Genomic DNA, 20,680 nt, shown 5'->3' with positions numbered 1-20,680 from the left:
GGGAAAGGGAAGGACATGTGAATCACAGCTCAGATTTACCTCATTATCATAATGGCCCCAAGCTAAAATCTAAGTACATTGTTAATTATAATTCACATTTCTACAATGTTTCTGTTTCCAAAGCCCCTTCACTACAAAGACTTTGGAAGTAGAGGAAGAGTGTGGTTTAGAGAATATGGTATTGAACTTAGTATCAGAAAGATCTGCTTTCAAATTCCATCTTATATACTTGTATGGAAGCAGCTAGGTGGTGATGGGCTCAGAATCATGAAGAGTCTTCTTCAGGAGTTCAAATCCAGCCTCAGATACTTACTAGTCGTGTGGCCCTAAGGAAGTCATTTAACCCTATTTGCCTCAGTTTCCTCATCTGTAAAAAATGAGCTGGAGAAAGAAATGGCAAACCATTCCAGTATCTCTGCCAAGAAAACCCCAAATGGGGTCATAAAGGGTCAGACACAACTGAAACAACTGAACGTAAATAGTACTTATGTGATCCTCTGCCGTTCACACATTTCTGTCCAGGCTAGGAGTACACTATCTCTACTCACTCTTCCCTTTCAGCTCCTTCCTTGATGTTGTCTTTCCTCCATTTGAATGTAAGCTACTTGAGGGCAAGAACTGTCTTTCTGCTTTTATTTGTATTTCCAGCACTTAGCACAGTGCCTGGTACATAAAATGTGCTTAATATTTGATTAGGATTCAGTTTACTCTGGGGGGCAGCTAGGTGGCACAGTGGCTAAAGTACCGGCCCTGATTCAGGGGGACCTGAGTTCAAATTCGACCTCGGACACTTGATACTTACTAGCTGTGTGACCCTGTGCAAGTCACTTAACCCTCATTACCCTGCAAAAAAAGAAAAAAAAAGAAGAAAAAAAGATTCAGTTTTCTCATCTGTAAAATAAAGGGGTTGTCTTGCTGGTCTCCAATGTCTCCTCCATCTTTATACCTATAATCCTATAAGGGTTATTGCTTCTATTTTTGTGGATAAGTGTATCCAGGCACCCAGGAGGCAGAGGCTCTGACCTACAGTCATAAATCTTGTCTGATGTCATAGCACAAGATACATCTAAGAAGCAGGACTTGACCCCAAATTCACTGATTCCAAGTCATGTAACCTTTCCTCTGCATTATGCTCTCTCTCCATTGTATTCTAATGGGTTCACTCTCTGGTCCCCACCAATAATTCATTGCAATTCTTCCTTAATTTGGGATTTATAACCAGTGAAATATAATATGAAGAGATCAGACTGATTTTAAATAGTTCTAAAGGACAGAATTAGAGAATTGGCTGAGCCCTATTTATTTCAGCATGAGGTACTCTTTAGTAATTTTAATACCCCAAGAAAGAAAAGTGCATTTTATAGCTACAGAACAGTTCTAAAAGTCTTGAATTTGGAACTAGAAGACCCAGGTTTGAGTTCTGAGATAAATCGTAAGATCATTAATTTCCAACTGGGAGAGTACTTAGAACTATTCTATTTCAACCCCTTCGCTTTACAGAATTCCTCAGTTTCCTCAACTATTAAAAGAGGGGCTAAGAGTATTTGCAGTACATGATTAAATTACCTCCTGGAGTCATTGTGAGGATCAGATAAGATAATGTCTGAAAAGTGGTTTTGGAAACAATGAAATAGAATAGAAATTCAAGGTACTGTCACTACCATCACCACTACTACTACTACTACTACCACCACAACTATACCACCACCACTACTACTACCATCACTGCTACCACTGCTACCGCTACTGCTACTACTACTGCTACTTTGTGAGGTATAGTGAGTTATTCATCTCTAAAAGTCATAGAATCCCAACACAGGAATGACCTTCAGAAATTATCTAGTTGTACTCAGACCTAGACAGGAATTCACCAGTCCATAACATCCCTGAAAAGGAATCAGTGAGCCCTATTTAAAGGCCCCCAATAAAGGGAATCCTCCTCCTTTTTCATGCCAGCCCTTTCTGTTTAGACAGTTTTAATTCCTAGGAATTGATTTTTCTTTTTGATGATGCATTATTTCAGTTCTGTTCTACTCTCTGTGATCCCATTTGGGGTTTTCTAGGCAAAGATAGTGGAGTGGTTTGCCATTCTCTAGCTCATTTTACAGATGAGGAACTAAGGCTAACAGGATTAAGTGACTTGTCTAGGGTCACACTACTTGTAAGTATGTGAATTCAGATTTGAACTCAGGCCCCACTCTTCCGCATTGTGCCACCTCACTGCACCATAAGGCCAAAGCAGCTTCTCTGTTTTTATCCCTATGGCAAAGTAGGAAAGGCCTTCTTACGTATCATGACCCTTCCATTATTTGTAGGCAATTATCATGCTCCCTTTTAAGTCTTCCTCCGGACTTGTAGTGGCCATCCAATGACCATCTGTCAAGCTTTCTATAGTTGGGATCCTCCTTGTACTGTAGGCTGGCCTAGATGGGTCCCGTTTGGCTCTTCAGTTTTGCGGTTCCTTGATTTAATCTCCTTCAACCCTTCAGGGAAAGTTGCCAGAGGGTCTGAATCTCAGTCCCCTCACCCAGAAGGAATGTTGCCCCCAGATTCAAGGAGCTGCTTTTACATTCAGGTATTTATTATTCTTTTTCAGTGTCACCCCAGTGGCTGTCTGATTGACCTTTGCCTGCAGATGAGTGTCATCATGGTTTTAAAGCAGACATGGAACAACTTTATGGAACTGGGATACCCGTAAGCATGTTTGCTGCTCTCCTTGAAGTGTTTGCCTTGTGTTCTGGGATGGAGCAGACAACTCTCCTTGAAGTCAGTCACTTTTAGGAAAGAGGGTATATTACTCTTTAATGAAGCCAATGGATCTGACTTTACAAAGGCTTCCGGGGGGGGGGGGGGTTTGAAGAGCTATTTCATCCTGAGAATCAGACCTAGAGATGCATTCGAGTAGCATTTGTTTTCACAACAGGAAGATCAATGGGGGAAATGTGGTTTTCTATGGAATTCTGTTTCTATCCATTCCCTTAAATTCTAATTGCTTCTAGGTGCTGACACGGAGATATTCTAATGAGCCAAATCATGGTCCCTACATTAAAATAAGTTATCTTTCAACATACAGTATATTTAATACAAGGTATTATCGGAGCTTTAGGGAATAATTGAGCAAAGTTACATGTAGAGCATTATTTGGGGGGTAGTTGAGCTGAGGAGCATGAGGTCCTGTTAGTTCTTAATATAAAAAGCTCAGGCAGGCCCATCAAACAATATTTAGATTCCTTTCCCTTATTTCCCAAGCTGCTATGTTGTTAGAGTAATGTAGCAGAAACAGCGCATTCTCTGGAGCCAGAGGACCTGAGTTCAAATTCTACCTCTGATACTTTACTACCAGTTTGACCTTGGGCTAGTCACTTAACATTCTTGTGCCTCAGTTTTCTCATTTATAAAATGAGAGGGTTGGGCTAATTGACCTCTGAAGTTCCTTCCAGCTCAACAGCAAAGATTCCATGGATTCAGTCTCATTCAATAGTCATTTATTACATTCCCTGGGCAAAGGGCATACAAATTCAAATTCATAGAATAAAAGAGTTCCAGTTCTCAAAGAGCTTCTTAGGGGTCTGGGAGGCAGCATCGCAAAGTAGAGTTGAGATTCATGTTGACATGTAACTATACTATGTGTCAATATCTCTGGAAAAAAGGCATTAGAGACTCTCCTTATTGGAAAGTAACTGAAATAGGTCACAATGCACCACATATTTAGTTCATCATAGAAATATTTTTTTCTAAATGGAATGAAGATCAGTGGCAGGACCCACAGGGTGTGCAAGGGTCCTGGTTCAGATTTAGAAAGCAGGCCCCCAGGGAAACCCAGAGGATCAGAATTAGAATTGGGTATGGTGACCTCAGTGCTAACCACTAGGATTGGAATCTCACTGTTCTCACTGGAAACAACTTCAAGCAGGAGCACATGCAGACCTGGAATCACATCTGCCTAGGATACTATATCCCGTTGCCGAATAATTACTTAGGCATGATCTCTAAAGCCTCATGGTGTTCTCTTATAGGTTGTTCCATAACTGGTGGACCCAACATAAGATTAAACGGAATGAGCAGGTTATGAAGTTACCCCAGTGGGAAAAAGATTGGAATCTACAACCCATGAATCTCCATGGATTAATAGATGAATACTTGGAAATGGGTAAGGATGTATGCACTGACTGTCAAGATGAGAGATATTCTGCATTAGATTAGAAGCAGACTATAGGATATATTATCTACTGATAACAGAGCCATAACTTATTGACTTATTCCAAACACTAGTTCTGTTAGGTCTCCAAAGGATCAGGCGTGTCAAACACCATTTGCTCATTCCTTTGCGATATTCTGATATTCTGATCCTTTTAGTTTTTGCAGCCTGAGATTACATTTGGAGACAACTTGGCATGGTGGGTAGTGAGCTTAACTTGAAGCCAGGAAGATCCCAGTTCAAGGCCCACTCTTGGCATATTTGACCTCTCTGTTGTGCTCTGTACAACTTTGACAGAGACTGACAAAAAGATGCTAGCCTGCACTGGTAGAAGTCCCCTTTACTATTGAAATGACAAGCCCTCTCTCTACCTCCTAGTGTATCCTCAAGAGTTTGTTTTTATTTTAGCTGCTGTATGTTACTGCAATGCATGCATGCATTAGTCAGAATCTGGATTTGAAAACAGAGGGCCTGCACTCAAAGTCCAAACCTACCACATACTGGTTGAGTGAGCTTGGGCAAGGTATTTCAAACCTATGGTCTTTAACTGTAAATATATGATCTTATCTCTAAAGATGCCTCCTTAGAGATCTCATTGTCCACTAAAACCCCATATATTTTGAACAGTAACATAGGTACCGAATCCCTACTCATCCAGCTCTTTTCTTTTTAATCTTGTCTCAATCTTTTAATTATTGTAGCTCTATAGTTATAGGCAGATCACCTAACCTCCCTCTGTTCAGTTTGTTCATCACTAACATTCAAGGAGTTGAACCAGACTGTTGTTGCTATTGTTGTTCATTTGTGTCCAACTCTTCATGACCCACTGTGAGGTTTTCTTAGCAAAGATACTGGAGAGGTTTGTTATTTCCTTCTTCAGATCATTTTACAAATGAGGGAACTGAAGTAAAGAGAATCAAGTGCTGTGACCAGATGTGAACTCATGAAGATGAGTCTTCCTGACTCAGGCCCAACACCTAGCTGACCCCAGAATTAGACTAATAATTTAATTTATTTTTAGTATAAGGATTCCCTTAAAAACAAATTTAAGGAGGGCAACTAGGTGGTGTAATGGATAAAGCACCAGCCCTGGATTCAGGAGGACCTGAGTTCAAATGCAGCCCCAGACACTTGACACTTACTAGCTGTGTGACCCTGGGCAAGTCACTTAACCCTCATTTCCCCACAAAAAATTAAAAAAAAACAAATTTAAGCAAACACTCCAAAACATAGCCATGTTATTAGCATGTTGATTAATATTAATAAAGAATTAATTTTTAAAACCATTGAGAATTTAGTAACATAATTTTCATTGATTAATTATATCTATGTTACTTACATTACATAATGTTTTTTATGCCTATCACATTTATTAATCATATTTATGTTAACTATGTTATCTTATATAATGTTTTATTGATCACAGCTATCACATTTATTAATCACATATATGAATATTTGAAAAACAGTATTATATAGATATATACATTTGCCTGTGTAAAAAACCAGATATGATTATATAAGAAGCAGCCCTGTGGAATAGATGGAAGAGTTGGCAAGGTTTGGTTTTAAATCCTTCCTTTGTCAAATATAACTTTTGTGATGATTGGCTCTTCTTAGCCCATTTAACCTCCTAAGCTATGACTCTACTTTACCGACGTCAAAGGAATGAATAAATGGAAAGCATTTACTTAGTGCTTAATAAGTGCAAAGCACTCTGCTAACCCCTGAGGATACAAATAGAAAAGAAAGATGGCCTCTACACTCAAGTAGCACACATTCTAATGTGAGAAACAGTACATACACTCTGCATAGGTAAAGGGGAATTTCACATTTGGAATCATGTCCATTATTGAAATGATAGATACACACACACAGATATATATTCATTTATATTTGAATTAACCAAAAGTCATGGTTCCATAAAACATGAGTCGATTCATTGCAAGAAAAATGAACATGCATGTAGAACTCCTTATATGAAGTGCAAAAGAGTCCTCAACATAGGCATAACACATATATGTGTAAGTAGATTTGTTTATATGTATAAATATACTCATATGCATATGTGTGCACCAATGTACACATGTAAGTATATGCCTTGTATGCAAATATCAATGTATATAGACACATGAATAAATATACATGAACTTGTATCACTGTGAGTGCACATACACATATACTTGTGTATACATATATATATATATATGTATATGTCTTTATGGGAAGAACAATTTATTTTACAGAAGTCATGTTTGGATAGTTTAAAAATCATGCTGAGCCATACTATACATTTTGTTGAAGGTAATGTCTTAAATGACAAAGACAGGCATATTTGAGGATCCATGGACCCCTTGTAATAAACGTACAGTCCATGGGATCCTTAGACCATGCTACAAGACAGTTTCTAAGGCTTCTATTTGCTATAGAATTTAAGCTATGCTAATTGTTTAACTTATTCCTTCTATTTTCTCAGCCCTCCCATATCTAATGCATTTTTTTTGGTACAGTTTTACAGTTTGGCTTTGTTACCATCTTTGTGGCAGCTTTTCCTCTGGCTCCACTTCTGGCCCTGATGAACAATATCATTGAAATCCGACTGGATGCCTACAAGTTTGTCACTCAGTGGCGAAGACCTTTACCTGCAAGGGCAACCAATATAGGTGAGTGTGTGTCATTAGAAACTGCTTTGTTGATGAAGCAAACCTTCACCCAATTCTCCATATATCACAGGGTGTGTGTCATTGGCTCATGCCCCCAATCATAAAAACCAATAACGTATGGTCACAATTATTGGCTAACAGCTAACAGATTCTCCCAACTAAATGGCTACTGCCTGAGTTGAAATCATCCATTTGTAGAATCTGCTCTTTAGCTCTTGTCTCTCCCAGCCTTTGACTTTTTTTTTTTTGCCTTGGTCCACATTGATATTTTTAAATTTTATTTAGTTAGTTAGTAAGTTTGCAACATGTTTAGATAAGATTTCAAATTTCAAATTTTTCTCCCTCGCTCACCTCCCTCCCACCTCCCCTAGACAACAGGTAATCTGATATAGGTCTATACACACACACACACACACACACACACACACACACACACATATATATCATATATATGTATGTATATATATAAAATATATGTGTGTATGTATGTAAATATATGTGTATATAATAACATTAAACATATTTATCCATTAGTCATGTTATAAGAGAAGAATCAGAGCAAAAAGGAAAAACCTCAAAAAAGAAAAGCAACAGCACCAAAAACAAAAGAAATAGTATGGATCAATCAGCATCCAAATTCCACAGTTTTGTTTTGTTTTGTTTTTCTGGATTTGGAGAGCCTTTTCCATGATGAATCCTTTGTTTTTTGGTTGGTTTTTTTTTTTTTTTGGTTAGGCAATTGGGGTTAAGTGACTTACACAGGTTCACACAGCTAGTAAGTGTTAAGTGTCTGAGGCCAGATTTGAACTCAGGTCCTCCTGACTCCAGGGCCGGTGCTCTATCCACTGTGCCACCTAGCTGCCCACCATCATGAGTCCTTTGGAACTTTCTTGTACCATTGGATTGGTGAGAAGAATCTAGTCTATCACAGTTGATCAACACATAATGTTGATGATACTGTGTATAATGTTCTTTTGGTTATGCTCATCTCACTCATCATCAGTTCATGCAAGTCCTTCCAGGTTTCTCTGAACTCCTCCTGCTCATCGTTTCTTATAGTACAATAGAATTCCATTACATTCATATACCATAACTTGTTCAGCCATTCCCCAATTGATGGACATCCCCTCAATTTTCAATTCTTTGCCACTGCAAAAAGAGCAGCTATGAATATTTTTGTACATGTGGGTCCTTTTCCCTTTTTATGATCTCTTTGGGGAAAAGACCCAAGAGTGGCATTGCTGGGTCAAACAGCCTTTGACTATTTTAATGTGTCAAAAAGTGAAAAATTCCATCCACTGTCTAGTCACAGTGTTGCCCATGGGCATATTCCAAAAAGAGTTAAATCTGTAAATAACTGCAGGTATCAAGTTCTAATAATAATGATAATATGTCAAAACCATATAAATACTTTAGGAAGAAGTTGGCAGAGTAATAGTAATGACTGAGCAGCATCTACACATGATTGGATGTGTTGAATGTTACTGAAAATATTTTACCTCTGCCTGGAACCTGTTTTAACAGGTAAGAAAGATCCAAGAGTGGAATTTAAAAGTCCTCTATGGGCAATGGCCTTGTCAACTCAACTAACAATATATTGATAGTGGAACGAATGGTAGAATTGGTTTTTATAGGGGGAAAAAAAAGTTTTTGTTTTTTTTTTCAGGGCAGTGAGGATTAAGTGACTTGCCCAGGGTCACACAGCTAGTATCAAGTGTCTGAGCCTGGCTTTGAACTCAGGTCTTCCTGAATCCAAGGCCAGTGTTTTATCCACTGTGCCACCTAGCTACCCCAAAGATTTTTTTTTTAATAAGAATTCAGGCCTCAGTCACCACCAAAATTTTTAAGAGGGTTATGCTTAAGGAATCTTAATTTATTAATTAATACAGTTGAATCAAGGAAATAGTATAAACTGCCCTACATATCGTTGTAGGCTGAGAAATTTTAACACCTACTAAATACCTAACAAGACATAAAGTAGTGTGCAGAATTACATATCACATCCTTGCTTGCTTCCACAAGCAGACAGACAAAAAAGAAAAAAAAATCCTTACACTACATACATAAACACCCAAAGTCTCCTTGAGAACTTAATAAGTAGAATGTACTGGAATTGCAATATTATCAAGATAAAATAGTTACCCACCATCAAACAGATGTAACACTGATCCATAAAAAATTAACATTTTTTTAAAAGTAGATTGGACAAGTCACTTTGGTATGCTTCCATACTAAATATTCACTATCTCCAGACCACATGAAATGCCAAACTTTCCAAATGTTGAGACCTAGCCAAAGAAATTGAAACCAGGTAGGAACAGCATGATGTAACCTCAGTCTTGTAGTGTCCTACAGAAGTAGTCTTAGAGATGTTTTTAATGAGGTTACAGAAGATGAGCTTGCTTCCCAATGGAGGGATTATGCTCTGTTAGAATAACCAGTTATTTTATATACCCATGTAGTGGTCCACAGAGCATTAAACATACAAGAATAATCACAGAATAATGATTTGTTCAGGGACCATTTGTGTCTGAATTACATAAAAATAGATGAGAAAAATGAATTAATAATAATAATAGTAATAGCAGTTCACATTTCCATAGGACTTTTAAAAGTTTAGAAATATATTTCCTTACAACAACCCTAGGAGTTTGGTACTGAAAGTATTCTTATTCTTTCTTATCCCATGAGCAGGGTTCCTGTCCTGGGTATATTAGCATTACCTTTGTGATACTAGGTAAATCACTTATAATCTCTAGGCCTCACTTCCATCAACTGTAACATGAGTGGGTTGAATGATCCTATTTTCTAGAGAAAAGGATAGTCCAATGTAGAGAATAGGCACATGTGAGCTAAGAAGTTAAGAAAGAGGGGGCAGCTAGGTGGCACAGTGGATAAAGCACTGGCCTTGGATTCAGGAGAGCCTGAAGTTCAAATCCAGCCTCAGACACTTGACACTTACTAACTGTGTGACCCTGGGCAAGTCACTTAACCCCAATTGCCTCAGGAAAAAAAAAATTAAGGAAGAGCACAGTAGCTATCTTCAAATATCTTCAAAGGGGTATTAAGTATAAAGAGAAGCTAGGTGGCACAGTAGATGGAGTGCCCCACATGGAAGCAGAAATGCCACAAAGGAATTAGATTGGTTTCTTTAAACGCAGTGGACAAAGGATCAATGTTTGAGAATGATAGAGAAGGAGACTTGACATAGAAAGAGGAAGGATCCTTCTAACAAATGAAACTGTGAAACAGTGGAATGGGTTGCCTTAGGAGGTGGTGGATTTTCCCTGACAATAGTTCTTCAAACAGAAGCTGGAAATTATTGGGGATATTATAGAAGGAATTCTTGCACAGGGTTGGGGATGGACTGGTTGGCATCAAAGGTCTCCTCCAGTTCTGAGACTGAGTCTAAGTAATGCTACACCTTTCAGTACTAACATGAGAGGTTTGCACAAGGCAAACTCTGAGGTCTTACCTACATCTGTTACACATTTGTGCAGCTAGACATTGAGGGAGATAAAAGGTTGTCAAGGTGTAGTAGGGCAAAGCAGGGTAGGCTTGGAATTTTGCAGGTTGCAATTGATTCATTTGACCCTAAGAAACGTAAGGGTGAGGGGAAGGAGAGGGGAGACATGTAAAGAATCCTGGAGATTACAGGGCTTGAAGAACGATTAGCTTATGAAGCATAGAATGAACCAGGGAGTCCAAGTTAGAAGGGAAGGGCTTTTCAGATACAGAGAAAGGGATGGAAGGACTGATTTTCTTGTTATCATGAGAAGTAAGTCAGGTGGCTGAAAAAAGCAAGCAACATTGAGGTCCACAACCAAGTCCCTGTTGTCTAAGCCAGAAAGGCAATAAAAATGTAGTACAGATATGTTAAGTAACAGCAGAATTACAGGAAGCGGGCAGGTTATACCATTGATACTCCTCTTGGAAGTACAGCTGTTTAGTAGAACGCCTTAACATGAGCTAGCGGATCTTAGAGAAGGACACATCTAACCTATTCTTAATTAGACTCCTGTAGTTTTCACAATAGCATTTGATGAAAATGTTTATCAATGATCTCAAAAGGAAACAAAAATGCTCCTGATTACTTTGTGTTTCCATTGCACAGTGCACCAGTCTCTTGCCTTCTGGGGGAAGGGGATGTCATTTCAGTATACTAAGTGGCCAGCCTGTTTGTTCTCCTGCCTTTGGGGCTAAGGGGAGAAATGCCTTCCATCATATCAGTTCTCCTGCCTTTGGGGGAAAGGAAAAAAAAATGTCATTCCACCATATCTCCTGCCCAGTCTCTTTCCTCCAGGGAAGGAGAGAAATATTATTCCCTCAGATGTTCCCATATGAGTTGCTTAAACCCCTACCCGTCACTTCCTTCCAACCCCAAAATCAAATCTGTTGTCAAGGTCTGTTGATTTTACTTTTCTTTTTTATTTATTTAACTTATTCACTCAAAGTCTTTTCTTTTTTATTTTGTGGGTGGGGCAATGAGGGTTAAGTGACTTGCCCAAGGTCACACAGCTAGTAAGTGTCAAATGTCTAAGGCTAGTTTTGAACTCAGGTTCTCCTGAAGCCAGTGCTTTATCCACTACACCACCTAGCTGCCCCCCAATTTTACTTTTATAACATCTCTAGCAACAACAACTTCTCCCTTCTGGCTGTGGCACCCCCCTGGTTCAGGCCTTTAATGCTCCCAAGCTGGGACTTAAAAAAAAAAGTATTTTATTTTTGGTTTATAAAATGTTTCCATAACACAGTAGAATAAATAAAAAAGATGATTGCACATGAAACTATCACATATTCATTTCAATTTCTTTTTTGCCCTTTATTTCTTCCCTCCCCCCACAACCATCCTAGAGATGCCTACCATTAGACAAATAAGTATAGTAACACTGTGAGGACTTAAAGTTTGGGGGAAAATATTCATTATTTGGTAAAAATTGTTGGGAAAACTGGCAAGCAGTATGACAGAAATCAGGCATAGATCAAGCTTGGCCTTGATCATTGGTCACCTTGCCTCAATTTTCTCCTCACTCCAGTCCATACTTCACTCAGTTGTACAAATGATCATCCTAAAGCTCTGACTGTGTCACCTCCTCTATTCAAATTCCAGTTACCTGCAGGATCAAATATAAAGCCTTTTATTTAGCACGTAAAGCCCTTCACAACCTATCTCCTTCCTACCATTCCAGTATTCATATACCGGACCACCATTCACTCTTCTATTCCACTTCTTTTTTTTTTTTAAAGGTAATGAGGGTTAAGTGACCTGCCCAGGGTCACACAACTAGTGTCAAGTGTCTGAGGCTGGATTTGAACTCAGGTCCTCCTGAATCCAGGGCCAGTGCTTTATCCCCTGCACCCCCTAGCTGCCCCCTCTATCCCACTTCTTTACTCTTTATTTCTTGAAAAAGATGTACCAACTCCATGTACCAACTCCAAACAATTTTGCTCGTCTCTCATGTCTGGAATTCTCTCCCTCCTCAGCTGGGCCTCCTGGTTTCCCTGGCTTCCTTTGGTTCCCAATTAAAGTCTCATCTTCTGCAGTCCTCCTTAATGCTTGCACCTTCCCTCTCTTCTCTCCAATTTATTCCAAATATGTTTGTTTGGGGACAACTAAGTGGTGCAGTGGATGGAATGCTGTCCCAGGAGTCAGAAAGAATTATCTTCATGCATTCAGATCGGGCCTCAGGCATTTACTAGCTGTGGTTCCCTGGGTAGTTCACTTAAACCTGTTTGCCTCAGTTTCTTCATCTATAAAATTAACTTGAGAAGGAAATAGCAAACCACTCCAGTATCTCTGCCAAGAAAACACCAAATTCAATCACAAAGAGTTGGACACAATGGAAATAAATAGTGTTTATACATATTTCTTCACATGGATTCTCCCCCTCTAGTATGTTTGCTTCTTAAAAGCAGGAATGATCTTTTGCTTTTCTTTGTCTCCTGACTCTTAGTACAGAGTCTGGCACATAGTTTTCTATTAAATGCTTATAGTAGGTGGTGCAGTGGATAGAGCACCGGCCCTGGATTCAGGAGAACTTGAGTTCAAATCCAGCCTCAGACACTTTACACTTACTAGCTGTGTGACCTTGGGCAAGTCACTTAACCCTCATTGCCCAGCAAAATAAATAAATAGGCAGGCAGGCAGATAGATTGATAGATAGATAGATAGATAGATAGATAGATAGATAGATAGATAGATAGATAGATAGATAGATAGATAGATAAGTAAATACATGCTTAAATGAATGGATGGATGGATGATAGATGGATGGATGGATGGATGGATAGATAGATAGATAGATAGATAGATAGATAGATAGATAGATAGATAGATAGATAAGTAAATACATGCTTAAATGAATGGATGGATGGATGATAGATGGATGGATGGATGGATAGATAGATAGATAGATAGATAGATAGATAGATAGATAGATAGATAGATAAGTAAATACATGCTTAAATGAATGGATGGATGGATGATAGATGGATGGATGGATGGATGGATAGATAGATAGATAGATAGATAGATAGATAGATAGATAGATAGATAGAAAGATAGATAGATAGATAGACAAATGGATGGATGGATGGATGGACAGATGGATGGACAGACAAATACAGAAATTAATGAATGAATGAATGAATCCTTATGGAAGGACTCTTTTTTCTACCTTAGAGGAATGAATCAAATCAATGGAAGAGCTTTAATCAATCACTTATTATGTACTAAGCACTAAAGTACAAAAATAGAAAAGCAAGACAGTCTCTGCCCTCAGGGAGCTTACATTCTAATGGGTAAGATAATTCATATGGAGGGCCCTGGCTGCAAGTCAGATGGAAAAGACCCATATTCCTTAGGTTGCAGCATCAAAGCAGATGATTATGTTTCCTCTTGGGTGCCATTTCCACTCATAAAATCATATTTATTTCCTGATGTTGGACTATTTAATAATGCAAATGACTGCTATGACCAGCACTTTTCTGGGTCTTCAGCAGCTCTGTCTAAAGCATGTGAAGGAACAGTTGCCAGGAAGTATCTCCATAGTGCTTGCTTCCCAGGGTGATGCCTGGGAGCACTGAGCTAGAAATGCTGCTAAACCCAAGGCTCTTGGGTTCAGGGCCCTGGGCTGTCTCCAGGATCTGAGGGAAGGTAGTAGTCAAGGTGGAAATGATGGTTTGACCTTCCTGGCACATGCTGCCTCATGTCTTTCCCTTGGGGTCCTTGCTACTTCAGCTAAGCTAGATATTAATAACAGTAATAATAAAATAAAAATAACTAACATTTAATATATGATGCCTTCCATATGCCAGGCATTGTGTTACAAACTTTACAATTATTAACTCCTTTGATGACAACCCTAGGGAGTAGATGCTAGGTCTTAGATTTATAGCAGGAGGGGCAGCTAGGTGTCACAGTGGATATAGCACTGGCCCTGGAGTCAGGAGGACCTGAGTTCAAACCTGGCCTCAGACATATGACACTTACTAGCTGTGTGACCCTGGGCAAGTCACTTAACCCCAACTGCTTCACAAACAAACAAACAAACAAAAAACAGATTTATAGCAGAAGGGGACTCCAGAAGCCATTTAGTCCAACCTTCTCACTTTATCAATGAGGAAACTGAAGCTCAGGAAGACTGTGACTTGTCCAAGGTCAAAGAGTTAGTAAATATCAGAGTCAAGTCCTCGGACTCTCACTGTAGTACTTTCCCTAATATAAAACATCGCCCCTTATTTAGGGTGTCTCCCCAAGAATGTAAGCTCCTTGAGGGAAATGACTGTATGGATTTTGCTTTGTATTTCCATTAGGGCCCTGTACTGTGTTGTATGCATAGTAGGTTCTTTTTTTTTTTTAATTGGGGCAATGAGGGTTAAGTGACTTGCCCAGGGTCACACAGCTATTAAGTGTCAAGTGTCTGCAGCCAGGTTTGAACTCAGGTCCTCCTGAATCCACAGCTGGTGCTTTATCCACTGTACCACCTAGCTGCCCCATAGGTTCTTAATAATTAGTTGTTCTATTGCTGTATTTAATCCTTGCCTCTTGATGAATCTTTCCCTTTCTAGGAATCTGGTATGGAATTCTTGAAGGAATTGGTGTGTTAGCTGTAATCACCAATGCATTTGTCATTGCTATCACTTCTGATTACATCCCGCGCTTTGTCTATGCATTCAGATATGGCCCGTGTAAAGGTCAAGGCTACAGTAAAGAAAGGTAAGTTTGGAATTCCAATCACACGTTTCCATGTACAATAAAATGGAAGCACATTGGCATAGATGAATGGTAGAGGGTGCTGTTCTGCATACTGCACTTGTAATCACGAAGTCCATAATGATGCATGGGCAGCCCAGGTATATCTACCTCATACTGCCTGTTCCATGAGATCATGATGTCAGGTGGAATATTGTTACTGAGAGCAACAATTCCATAGAAATAGAAATGAGGAAGGGCTACAGTTAGCTAAGACAGGAGCATCATGGCAATGTCAGGATCACAGTGATGAAATCATTTTATGCAAAAAGAAATGCAGAAATAGATGATTTCAGAAAGCATAGAAAGCCTTATATGAAGTTATTCATCAAGAAATAAGCATAACTAGGAAAAGAATTTATCTAACTAGAATAAATATTATATTAATAAAAGAAAAATAACTAGAATAAAAATATTAAAAATGAGAACTTTTGTCAAATAAGGAAGCTTGAAATGAGCAGATCCAAGAGAATGATTTATATAAGAACAACACTGTAAAAATAAACACCTTGGGAAATGGTTTGGAAAAAAAAAACACCAAACAACTATGTTCAAAGCAATGACCACTTATAATTCCAGGGGACTAATGAATAATCACACTATCCATGCCAGAGAAGTGATGGATTGAGGCTTCAGAGTTTGATTTATCCACATGCATACATTGACATATTTATGTGTATTTATACATATATTATATGCATATTACATATATTTACATGTATGTATTTGCATATATCAAGTGAAGGGTGTTTTTGTTTGGGGTTTTGGTTTGTTTTTTTGCTTGACTATGCCTACTTGTTACAAGACATTTGTTTTCTTTTCTTTTTATTTCCAATGGGCTGGAATATAGGAAGGAAAGAAAATAGATTTCTGTAATTATTTTAATAGAGAGGTAGGAGTACTACAGACATGAAATGTTACATGCATTTTCAGATGAGGGCACATCATATTCTTAATTTTACTTAACTGTTTAACTTTGTTACAAGAGATCTCTCATAGAGCAACCTATAAATGTAAGATTAAAAACAAAACACATTATTAGTTTAAAAAAAAAGAAAACCATAGATGTTAATGGATGCAAAACACTTGGTAATCATAAAGCTATATATTAAAAAATATGATTAGAAAGCCAGCATTGATTCCTACCCAAATTATTCAGAAACTCTGTTCATTCCCTCCCCCAAAGAATTATTAAATTGTTACCTTTTCTGCCATCTAGTGGCTGAAAAGTGGTACCTAGCATATGTTGTCTTATTTCACATTAAGGACTGTGCCAGCTATTCCTGACATCCAGACATTCCTTTCCCATTCTCTCCAGACTGCTGTGTTTAAAAATTTCTTAAGTCTGGAACAGTGCTAGACTTGGAGTCATCTGGGTTCAGATCCTGCTCCTAATATTTACTTTGAGTAAGTTGTTGTATGTCCTTTGTTCTCGAAGAGAACCATAACATTTGGGTGATGTCATGATTTTCACTGAATTGGATTTAAGTGAGGGGAGTGTGTAATGTCATTAACTTCACTCTCTCCTCCAGAACCATCTAGGTCCACAGGCAAAATATCTGTCAGATTGACTGGAGATAGCCCCAGATGTTTTGTTTGTTTGTTTTTGTTTTTAAGGCAGTTGAGGTTGTGACTTGCCCAGGGTCACACAGCTAGTATGTGTCTGAGATGAGATGTGAACTCTGGTAGTTCTGATTCCAGGGCCAGTGCTCTATCTATTGCATGACCTAGTTGTAGTCACATAATTATAAGCACAATGATCAACTCAATAAGGAAGAGGAGGAGGAGTCATTTATATGAAATTTTAAGTCATTTATATGAAATGTTTATAAAATTTACAAATAACTTTTTATACATTATTACATTTTATTATTATGAAAATCTCCTATTTTGGAAAATGATGAAAATAACACCTACTGTATAGTAGAAATAGTCCTGGCTATAAAATCAAAAGTCATGAGTTCAATCCTATCTATGATACCTACCCAAGTTCAAATCTTGATTATTCTGGACTTCCCATGTGTGAGCATGGTCAAGTCCCTTAACCTCATGAGGCTTTGGTTTGCAAGAGTTGGACTGGATGGATAGGAAGGTCCTCTGTGGCTTCAGACTTGAGATACAAAGGCTATAATATATGTAAAACACTTTGCAGGCCTTGAAGTACTCTAAAGGTATCAGCCATGATTATTCTATATTAAATTTCATTGAAATATTTGGACATTTGTTTTGGTGCCAGCTGTTATTATTAGCTGTGTGACACTGGGTAAGTCACTTCATCTCTCTCAACCTCAGTTTCCTCATTTCTAAGATGGGGGTAATGATAGCACCTAATTCACAGTGTCAGTTCGAGGATCAAATAAGATAATATATGTAAAATGCTTTGCCAAACCTTATGCCATATGTAAACATTATTATTATTATTATTATTAATTATTGTTATTATTAATAATAATTTAGCCATCTGAGCAGCAACTACTATCCTGAAATAAAAATTGTATTAAAAACATCATTAGAAGTAATGTTTTAGGAGTATGATCAAATTAGCCAGTAGAAATGGATAAATCATTTTGCCTGGCTTATTCATTATGCTGGGCAAAATTTGGTTCTGCACACCAGTACCCATCAAATATCCAAGGTTCCAAGATCTATGTAGGCTTATCCATAAATGATAGGCCTGAAACCAAAGCCCTAGCTACTGCCTACCTGAAAAGCTCTCCCGACCCATCTGCCTAGCTAAATTCTAGCCATCATTCAAAGATTCCTTAGTCATACCTCCTTTGGGAAACGTTCTCTCGTTGCTATAGCCCTCAACGGTTCCTTTTGCTCTGAATTCCAACTTTGTTCCACTTATAGGATTATGGGATTAGAGATTTAAAGGTAGAAGGGATCTTAAAGGTCACTTAGGCCAGCCCTCTTATTATACAGATGGGGAAACTGAGGGTCTGAAAGGTCAGATAATTTGCCCGAGGCCATACAAGTAATAACTGGCATCACATAAGCAGCGCTGGGATTAGAACTAACACCCTGGTCCTCTTCACTCACCATTCTTGCCATTGTAGCATGCATTGACGTAAATGCCTATTAAAGCATGTTATTCTGATATACTATTCCTATAAAGTTTCCACTCCCTTTCAAAGTTACCAAGCTTACCATTGGATCACCCCTTATGGGTCACTCAGACTTCCCCATAGCTCTAGATGTTAATACCTGTTAAAAATACAAGTAATGATAATTTGCCTATATATCCAGATAGCTAGATTTAAAAAAAAAAACATAAATACATTATCTTACTCTATACAGAGAACTTTCCCAGAACATAGAAAGTGCTTTTTGACTGACTCACTCACAACAACCCACTAGAATAAGTATTATTCCCATTTTACAGATGAGAAAACTGAGGTTCAAGTTGGTTTAGTGATTTCATCCATAGTTATATAGCCAGGATTTGAACAAATATCTTAGATGTGCTCACATCTCCCACATGCTATCCCAACCTTCCCAATACCCTTCTCTCCTTTCTAGTTACCATCCCATATTTCTTTTCATCTTTAGTGATAGGTGGGTGGTCAAGTAGAGTCCTGGACTTGGGGTCAGGAAGACCCAAGTTCAAATTTGGCCACAGACACTTATTAGCTTTATGACTCTGGGCAACTCACTTAATCCCTCTTTCCTCATGTTTAAAATGGGGGTGATCATAACACTAACATCCATTATTGTCAGGATATAATGAAAGATTTGTAAAGTGCTTTGTAAGTCTTAAAGAGTTATACCAATGTTTGTTATCATTATTACCTATTTACAATAAAATTTCCTGGGAACACATTGCTGACCCTTACTGCTCCCACCTCATTCTCTATTCTGCCCCCTTATAACTGGATGTTTATTCCTCCCACTCTAGCAATCCCTGATTCTCATTTCAGTCTTCCAGATATTCAATGAAGTCCCTACTATGTGTGCAACAACTGAATCATGCTCTTTTCCTTTATTTCTTCCAGATGTTTAAAAGGCTATGTCAACAGCAGCTTATCAGTGTTTGACCTGAGCGAGCTTGGTCCAGGTCACTCTGGTTACTGCAGGTATCTATTTCAGTCTGCCATTATGTCTTGCCTCCCTTTTTCTCGTCCCTCTGTATGGCCTAATGAGGCCTTTTGAATGGTTTGTCTATGAACTCTCTTGAAAATCGGGAACACTTGAGGCCTGGCCACTCTCTCCCCTGTACTTCATGCTCTTTGGTTTTGTGGATTTCAGGTATCGGGACTACAGAGCCCCACCGTGGAGTTCCAACCCATACGAGTTAACCTTACAATTCTGGCACGTCCTTGCAGCTCGCTTGGCCTTCATCATTGTGTTTGAGGTGAGGCAAAGATCAAAATGAAAAGGCCATGCATGGATCAATCATTATAGTTCCTGTTTTTATAGACAGTGCTTTTCTTCTACAAACTTTAGTATTCTCATTTTACAGATGCAGAAACAAATTTACATGACAGTCACACAAGTAGTAAATGTCATAATCACACTGGGTTTAGAGTCAAAGTTAAATCTGAATACGTGCCATATTCTCTCTTCACTTGTGCCTCTATCGCATTGCTTATTTCACATGAACAAATTCAACTCAGCATTTAATAAGCACCTATCCTGTAGAAGATAGCCACCTAAGAAACTGAGGATACAGAGCAAAATGCAGTCTCTTCCCTGAAGCAGTTTAGAGTAAAGTGGTAGGACTGTGTACACAGCAAAAATAAATAAATTGGGCCTTGAAGGAAAGGAAGGATTTCTAACTGATGATATTAAAGTGCTTGGTGGGATTGAGAGTGGGGCAGTGCATTTTGGCCAAGTATGTCTGCATTAGCGGCAAATAAAAAGCTATGCTCACCATAAAAAGTTAAATGACACAGTCACCAGAGTGCTGGGCTTAGAGTCAGGAATACCTGAATTCAAATCTAGCTTCAGACACTTAATAGATTTGGGACCTGTGCAAGTCACAAAACTTCTATCTGCCTCAGTTCCTCAACTGTAAGATGGGAATCATAATATCCGGTGTTGCTATGAAGATCAAATGAGATGATATTTTTAAAGAGCTTAGCCCAGAGCTGGGCACACAGCACAGCCTTAGTAAATGCTTGTTTCCATCTGTCCTTCCCAATATTTATGAGGTGATAGATCCAATAGATATTTGTCAGTCCTTACTTCCTTTACATTTCTTGTCCATTTGATGTGCTTCCACCATGCCCTCTTTGAGACTTTTTATCTAGTAGACTCAGGTTTCCAAATTCTCCTCATACTTCTTTAAGCACCTTCTCTGTCTTCCTTTTTCCCCCTGTCACCTGGTTGTAGCTCTCCTCTATGGAGCAGGCCTTTGCTTTTGGTGGTGTCTCCCTCTCAACAAGTTTTTGCAACTTGGAGGGCTCTATTTTCTTCATACCAATGACTCCCAAGTGTACGTCTTTTTTGTTTGTTGGTTTAATTTTCACCATTGTCATCAGACTTTTTATTGACTACCTATAGAATGCTAACCATAGTTCAGATAAGAGCTTCAGCCTCTTCCCTAAGGGAATGCGTAGCCTG

The 20,680-nt window shown here is 38.5% G+C and overlaps 1 protein-coding gene across 4 annotated transcripts in view; it reads left to right on the top strand.

The window, feature by feature from the left end:
• The window catches only part of ANO3 (anoctamin 3), a 318,917-nt gene that overhangs the window by 291,286 nt on the left and 6,951 nt on the right, over window positions 1–20,680 (top strand). For all 4 annotated transcript variants that reach the window (XM_043971875.1, XM_043971877.1, XM_043971878.1 and 1 more), the window contains 6 exons: window positions 2,597–2,694; window positions 4,017–4,150; window positions 6,709–6,861; window positions 14,932–15,079; window positions 19,111–19,191; window positions 19,364–19,469. In XM_043971875.1, the coding sequence (XP_043827810.1) occupies window positions 2,597–2,694; window positions 4,017–4,150; window positions 6,709–6,861; window positions 14,932–15,079; window positions 19,111–19,191; window positions 19,364–19,469 (720 nt within the window). The remainder of the gene's footprint in view (window positions 1–2,596; window positions 2,695–4,016; window positions 4,151–6,708; window positions 6,862–14,931; window positions 15,080–19,110; window positions 19,192–19,363; window positions 19,470–20,680) is intronic.

This window comes from Dromiciops gliroides, chromosome 6 (assembly GCF_019393635.1).
Source record: "Dromiciops gliroides isolate mDroGli1 chromosome 6, mDroGli1.pri, whole genome shotgun sequence".
Lineage (NCBI taxonomy): Eukaryota > Metazoa > Chordata > Mammalia > Microbiotheria > Microbiotheriidae > Dromiciops > Dromiciops gliroides.
This window is presented reverse-complemented; position numbering and strand designations above follow the sequence as displayed.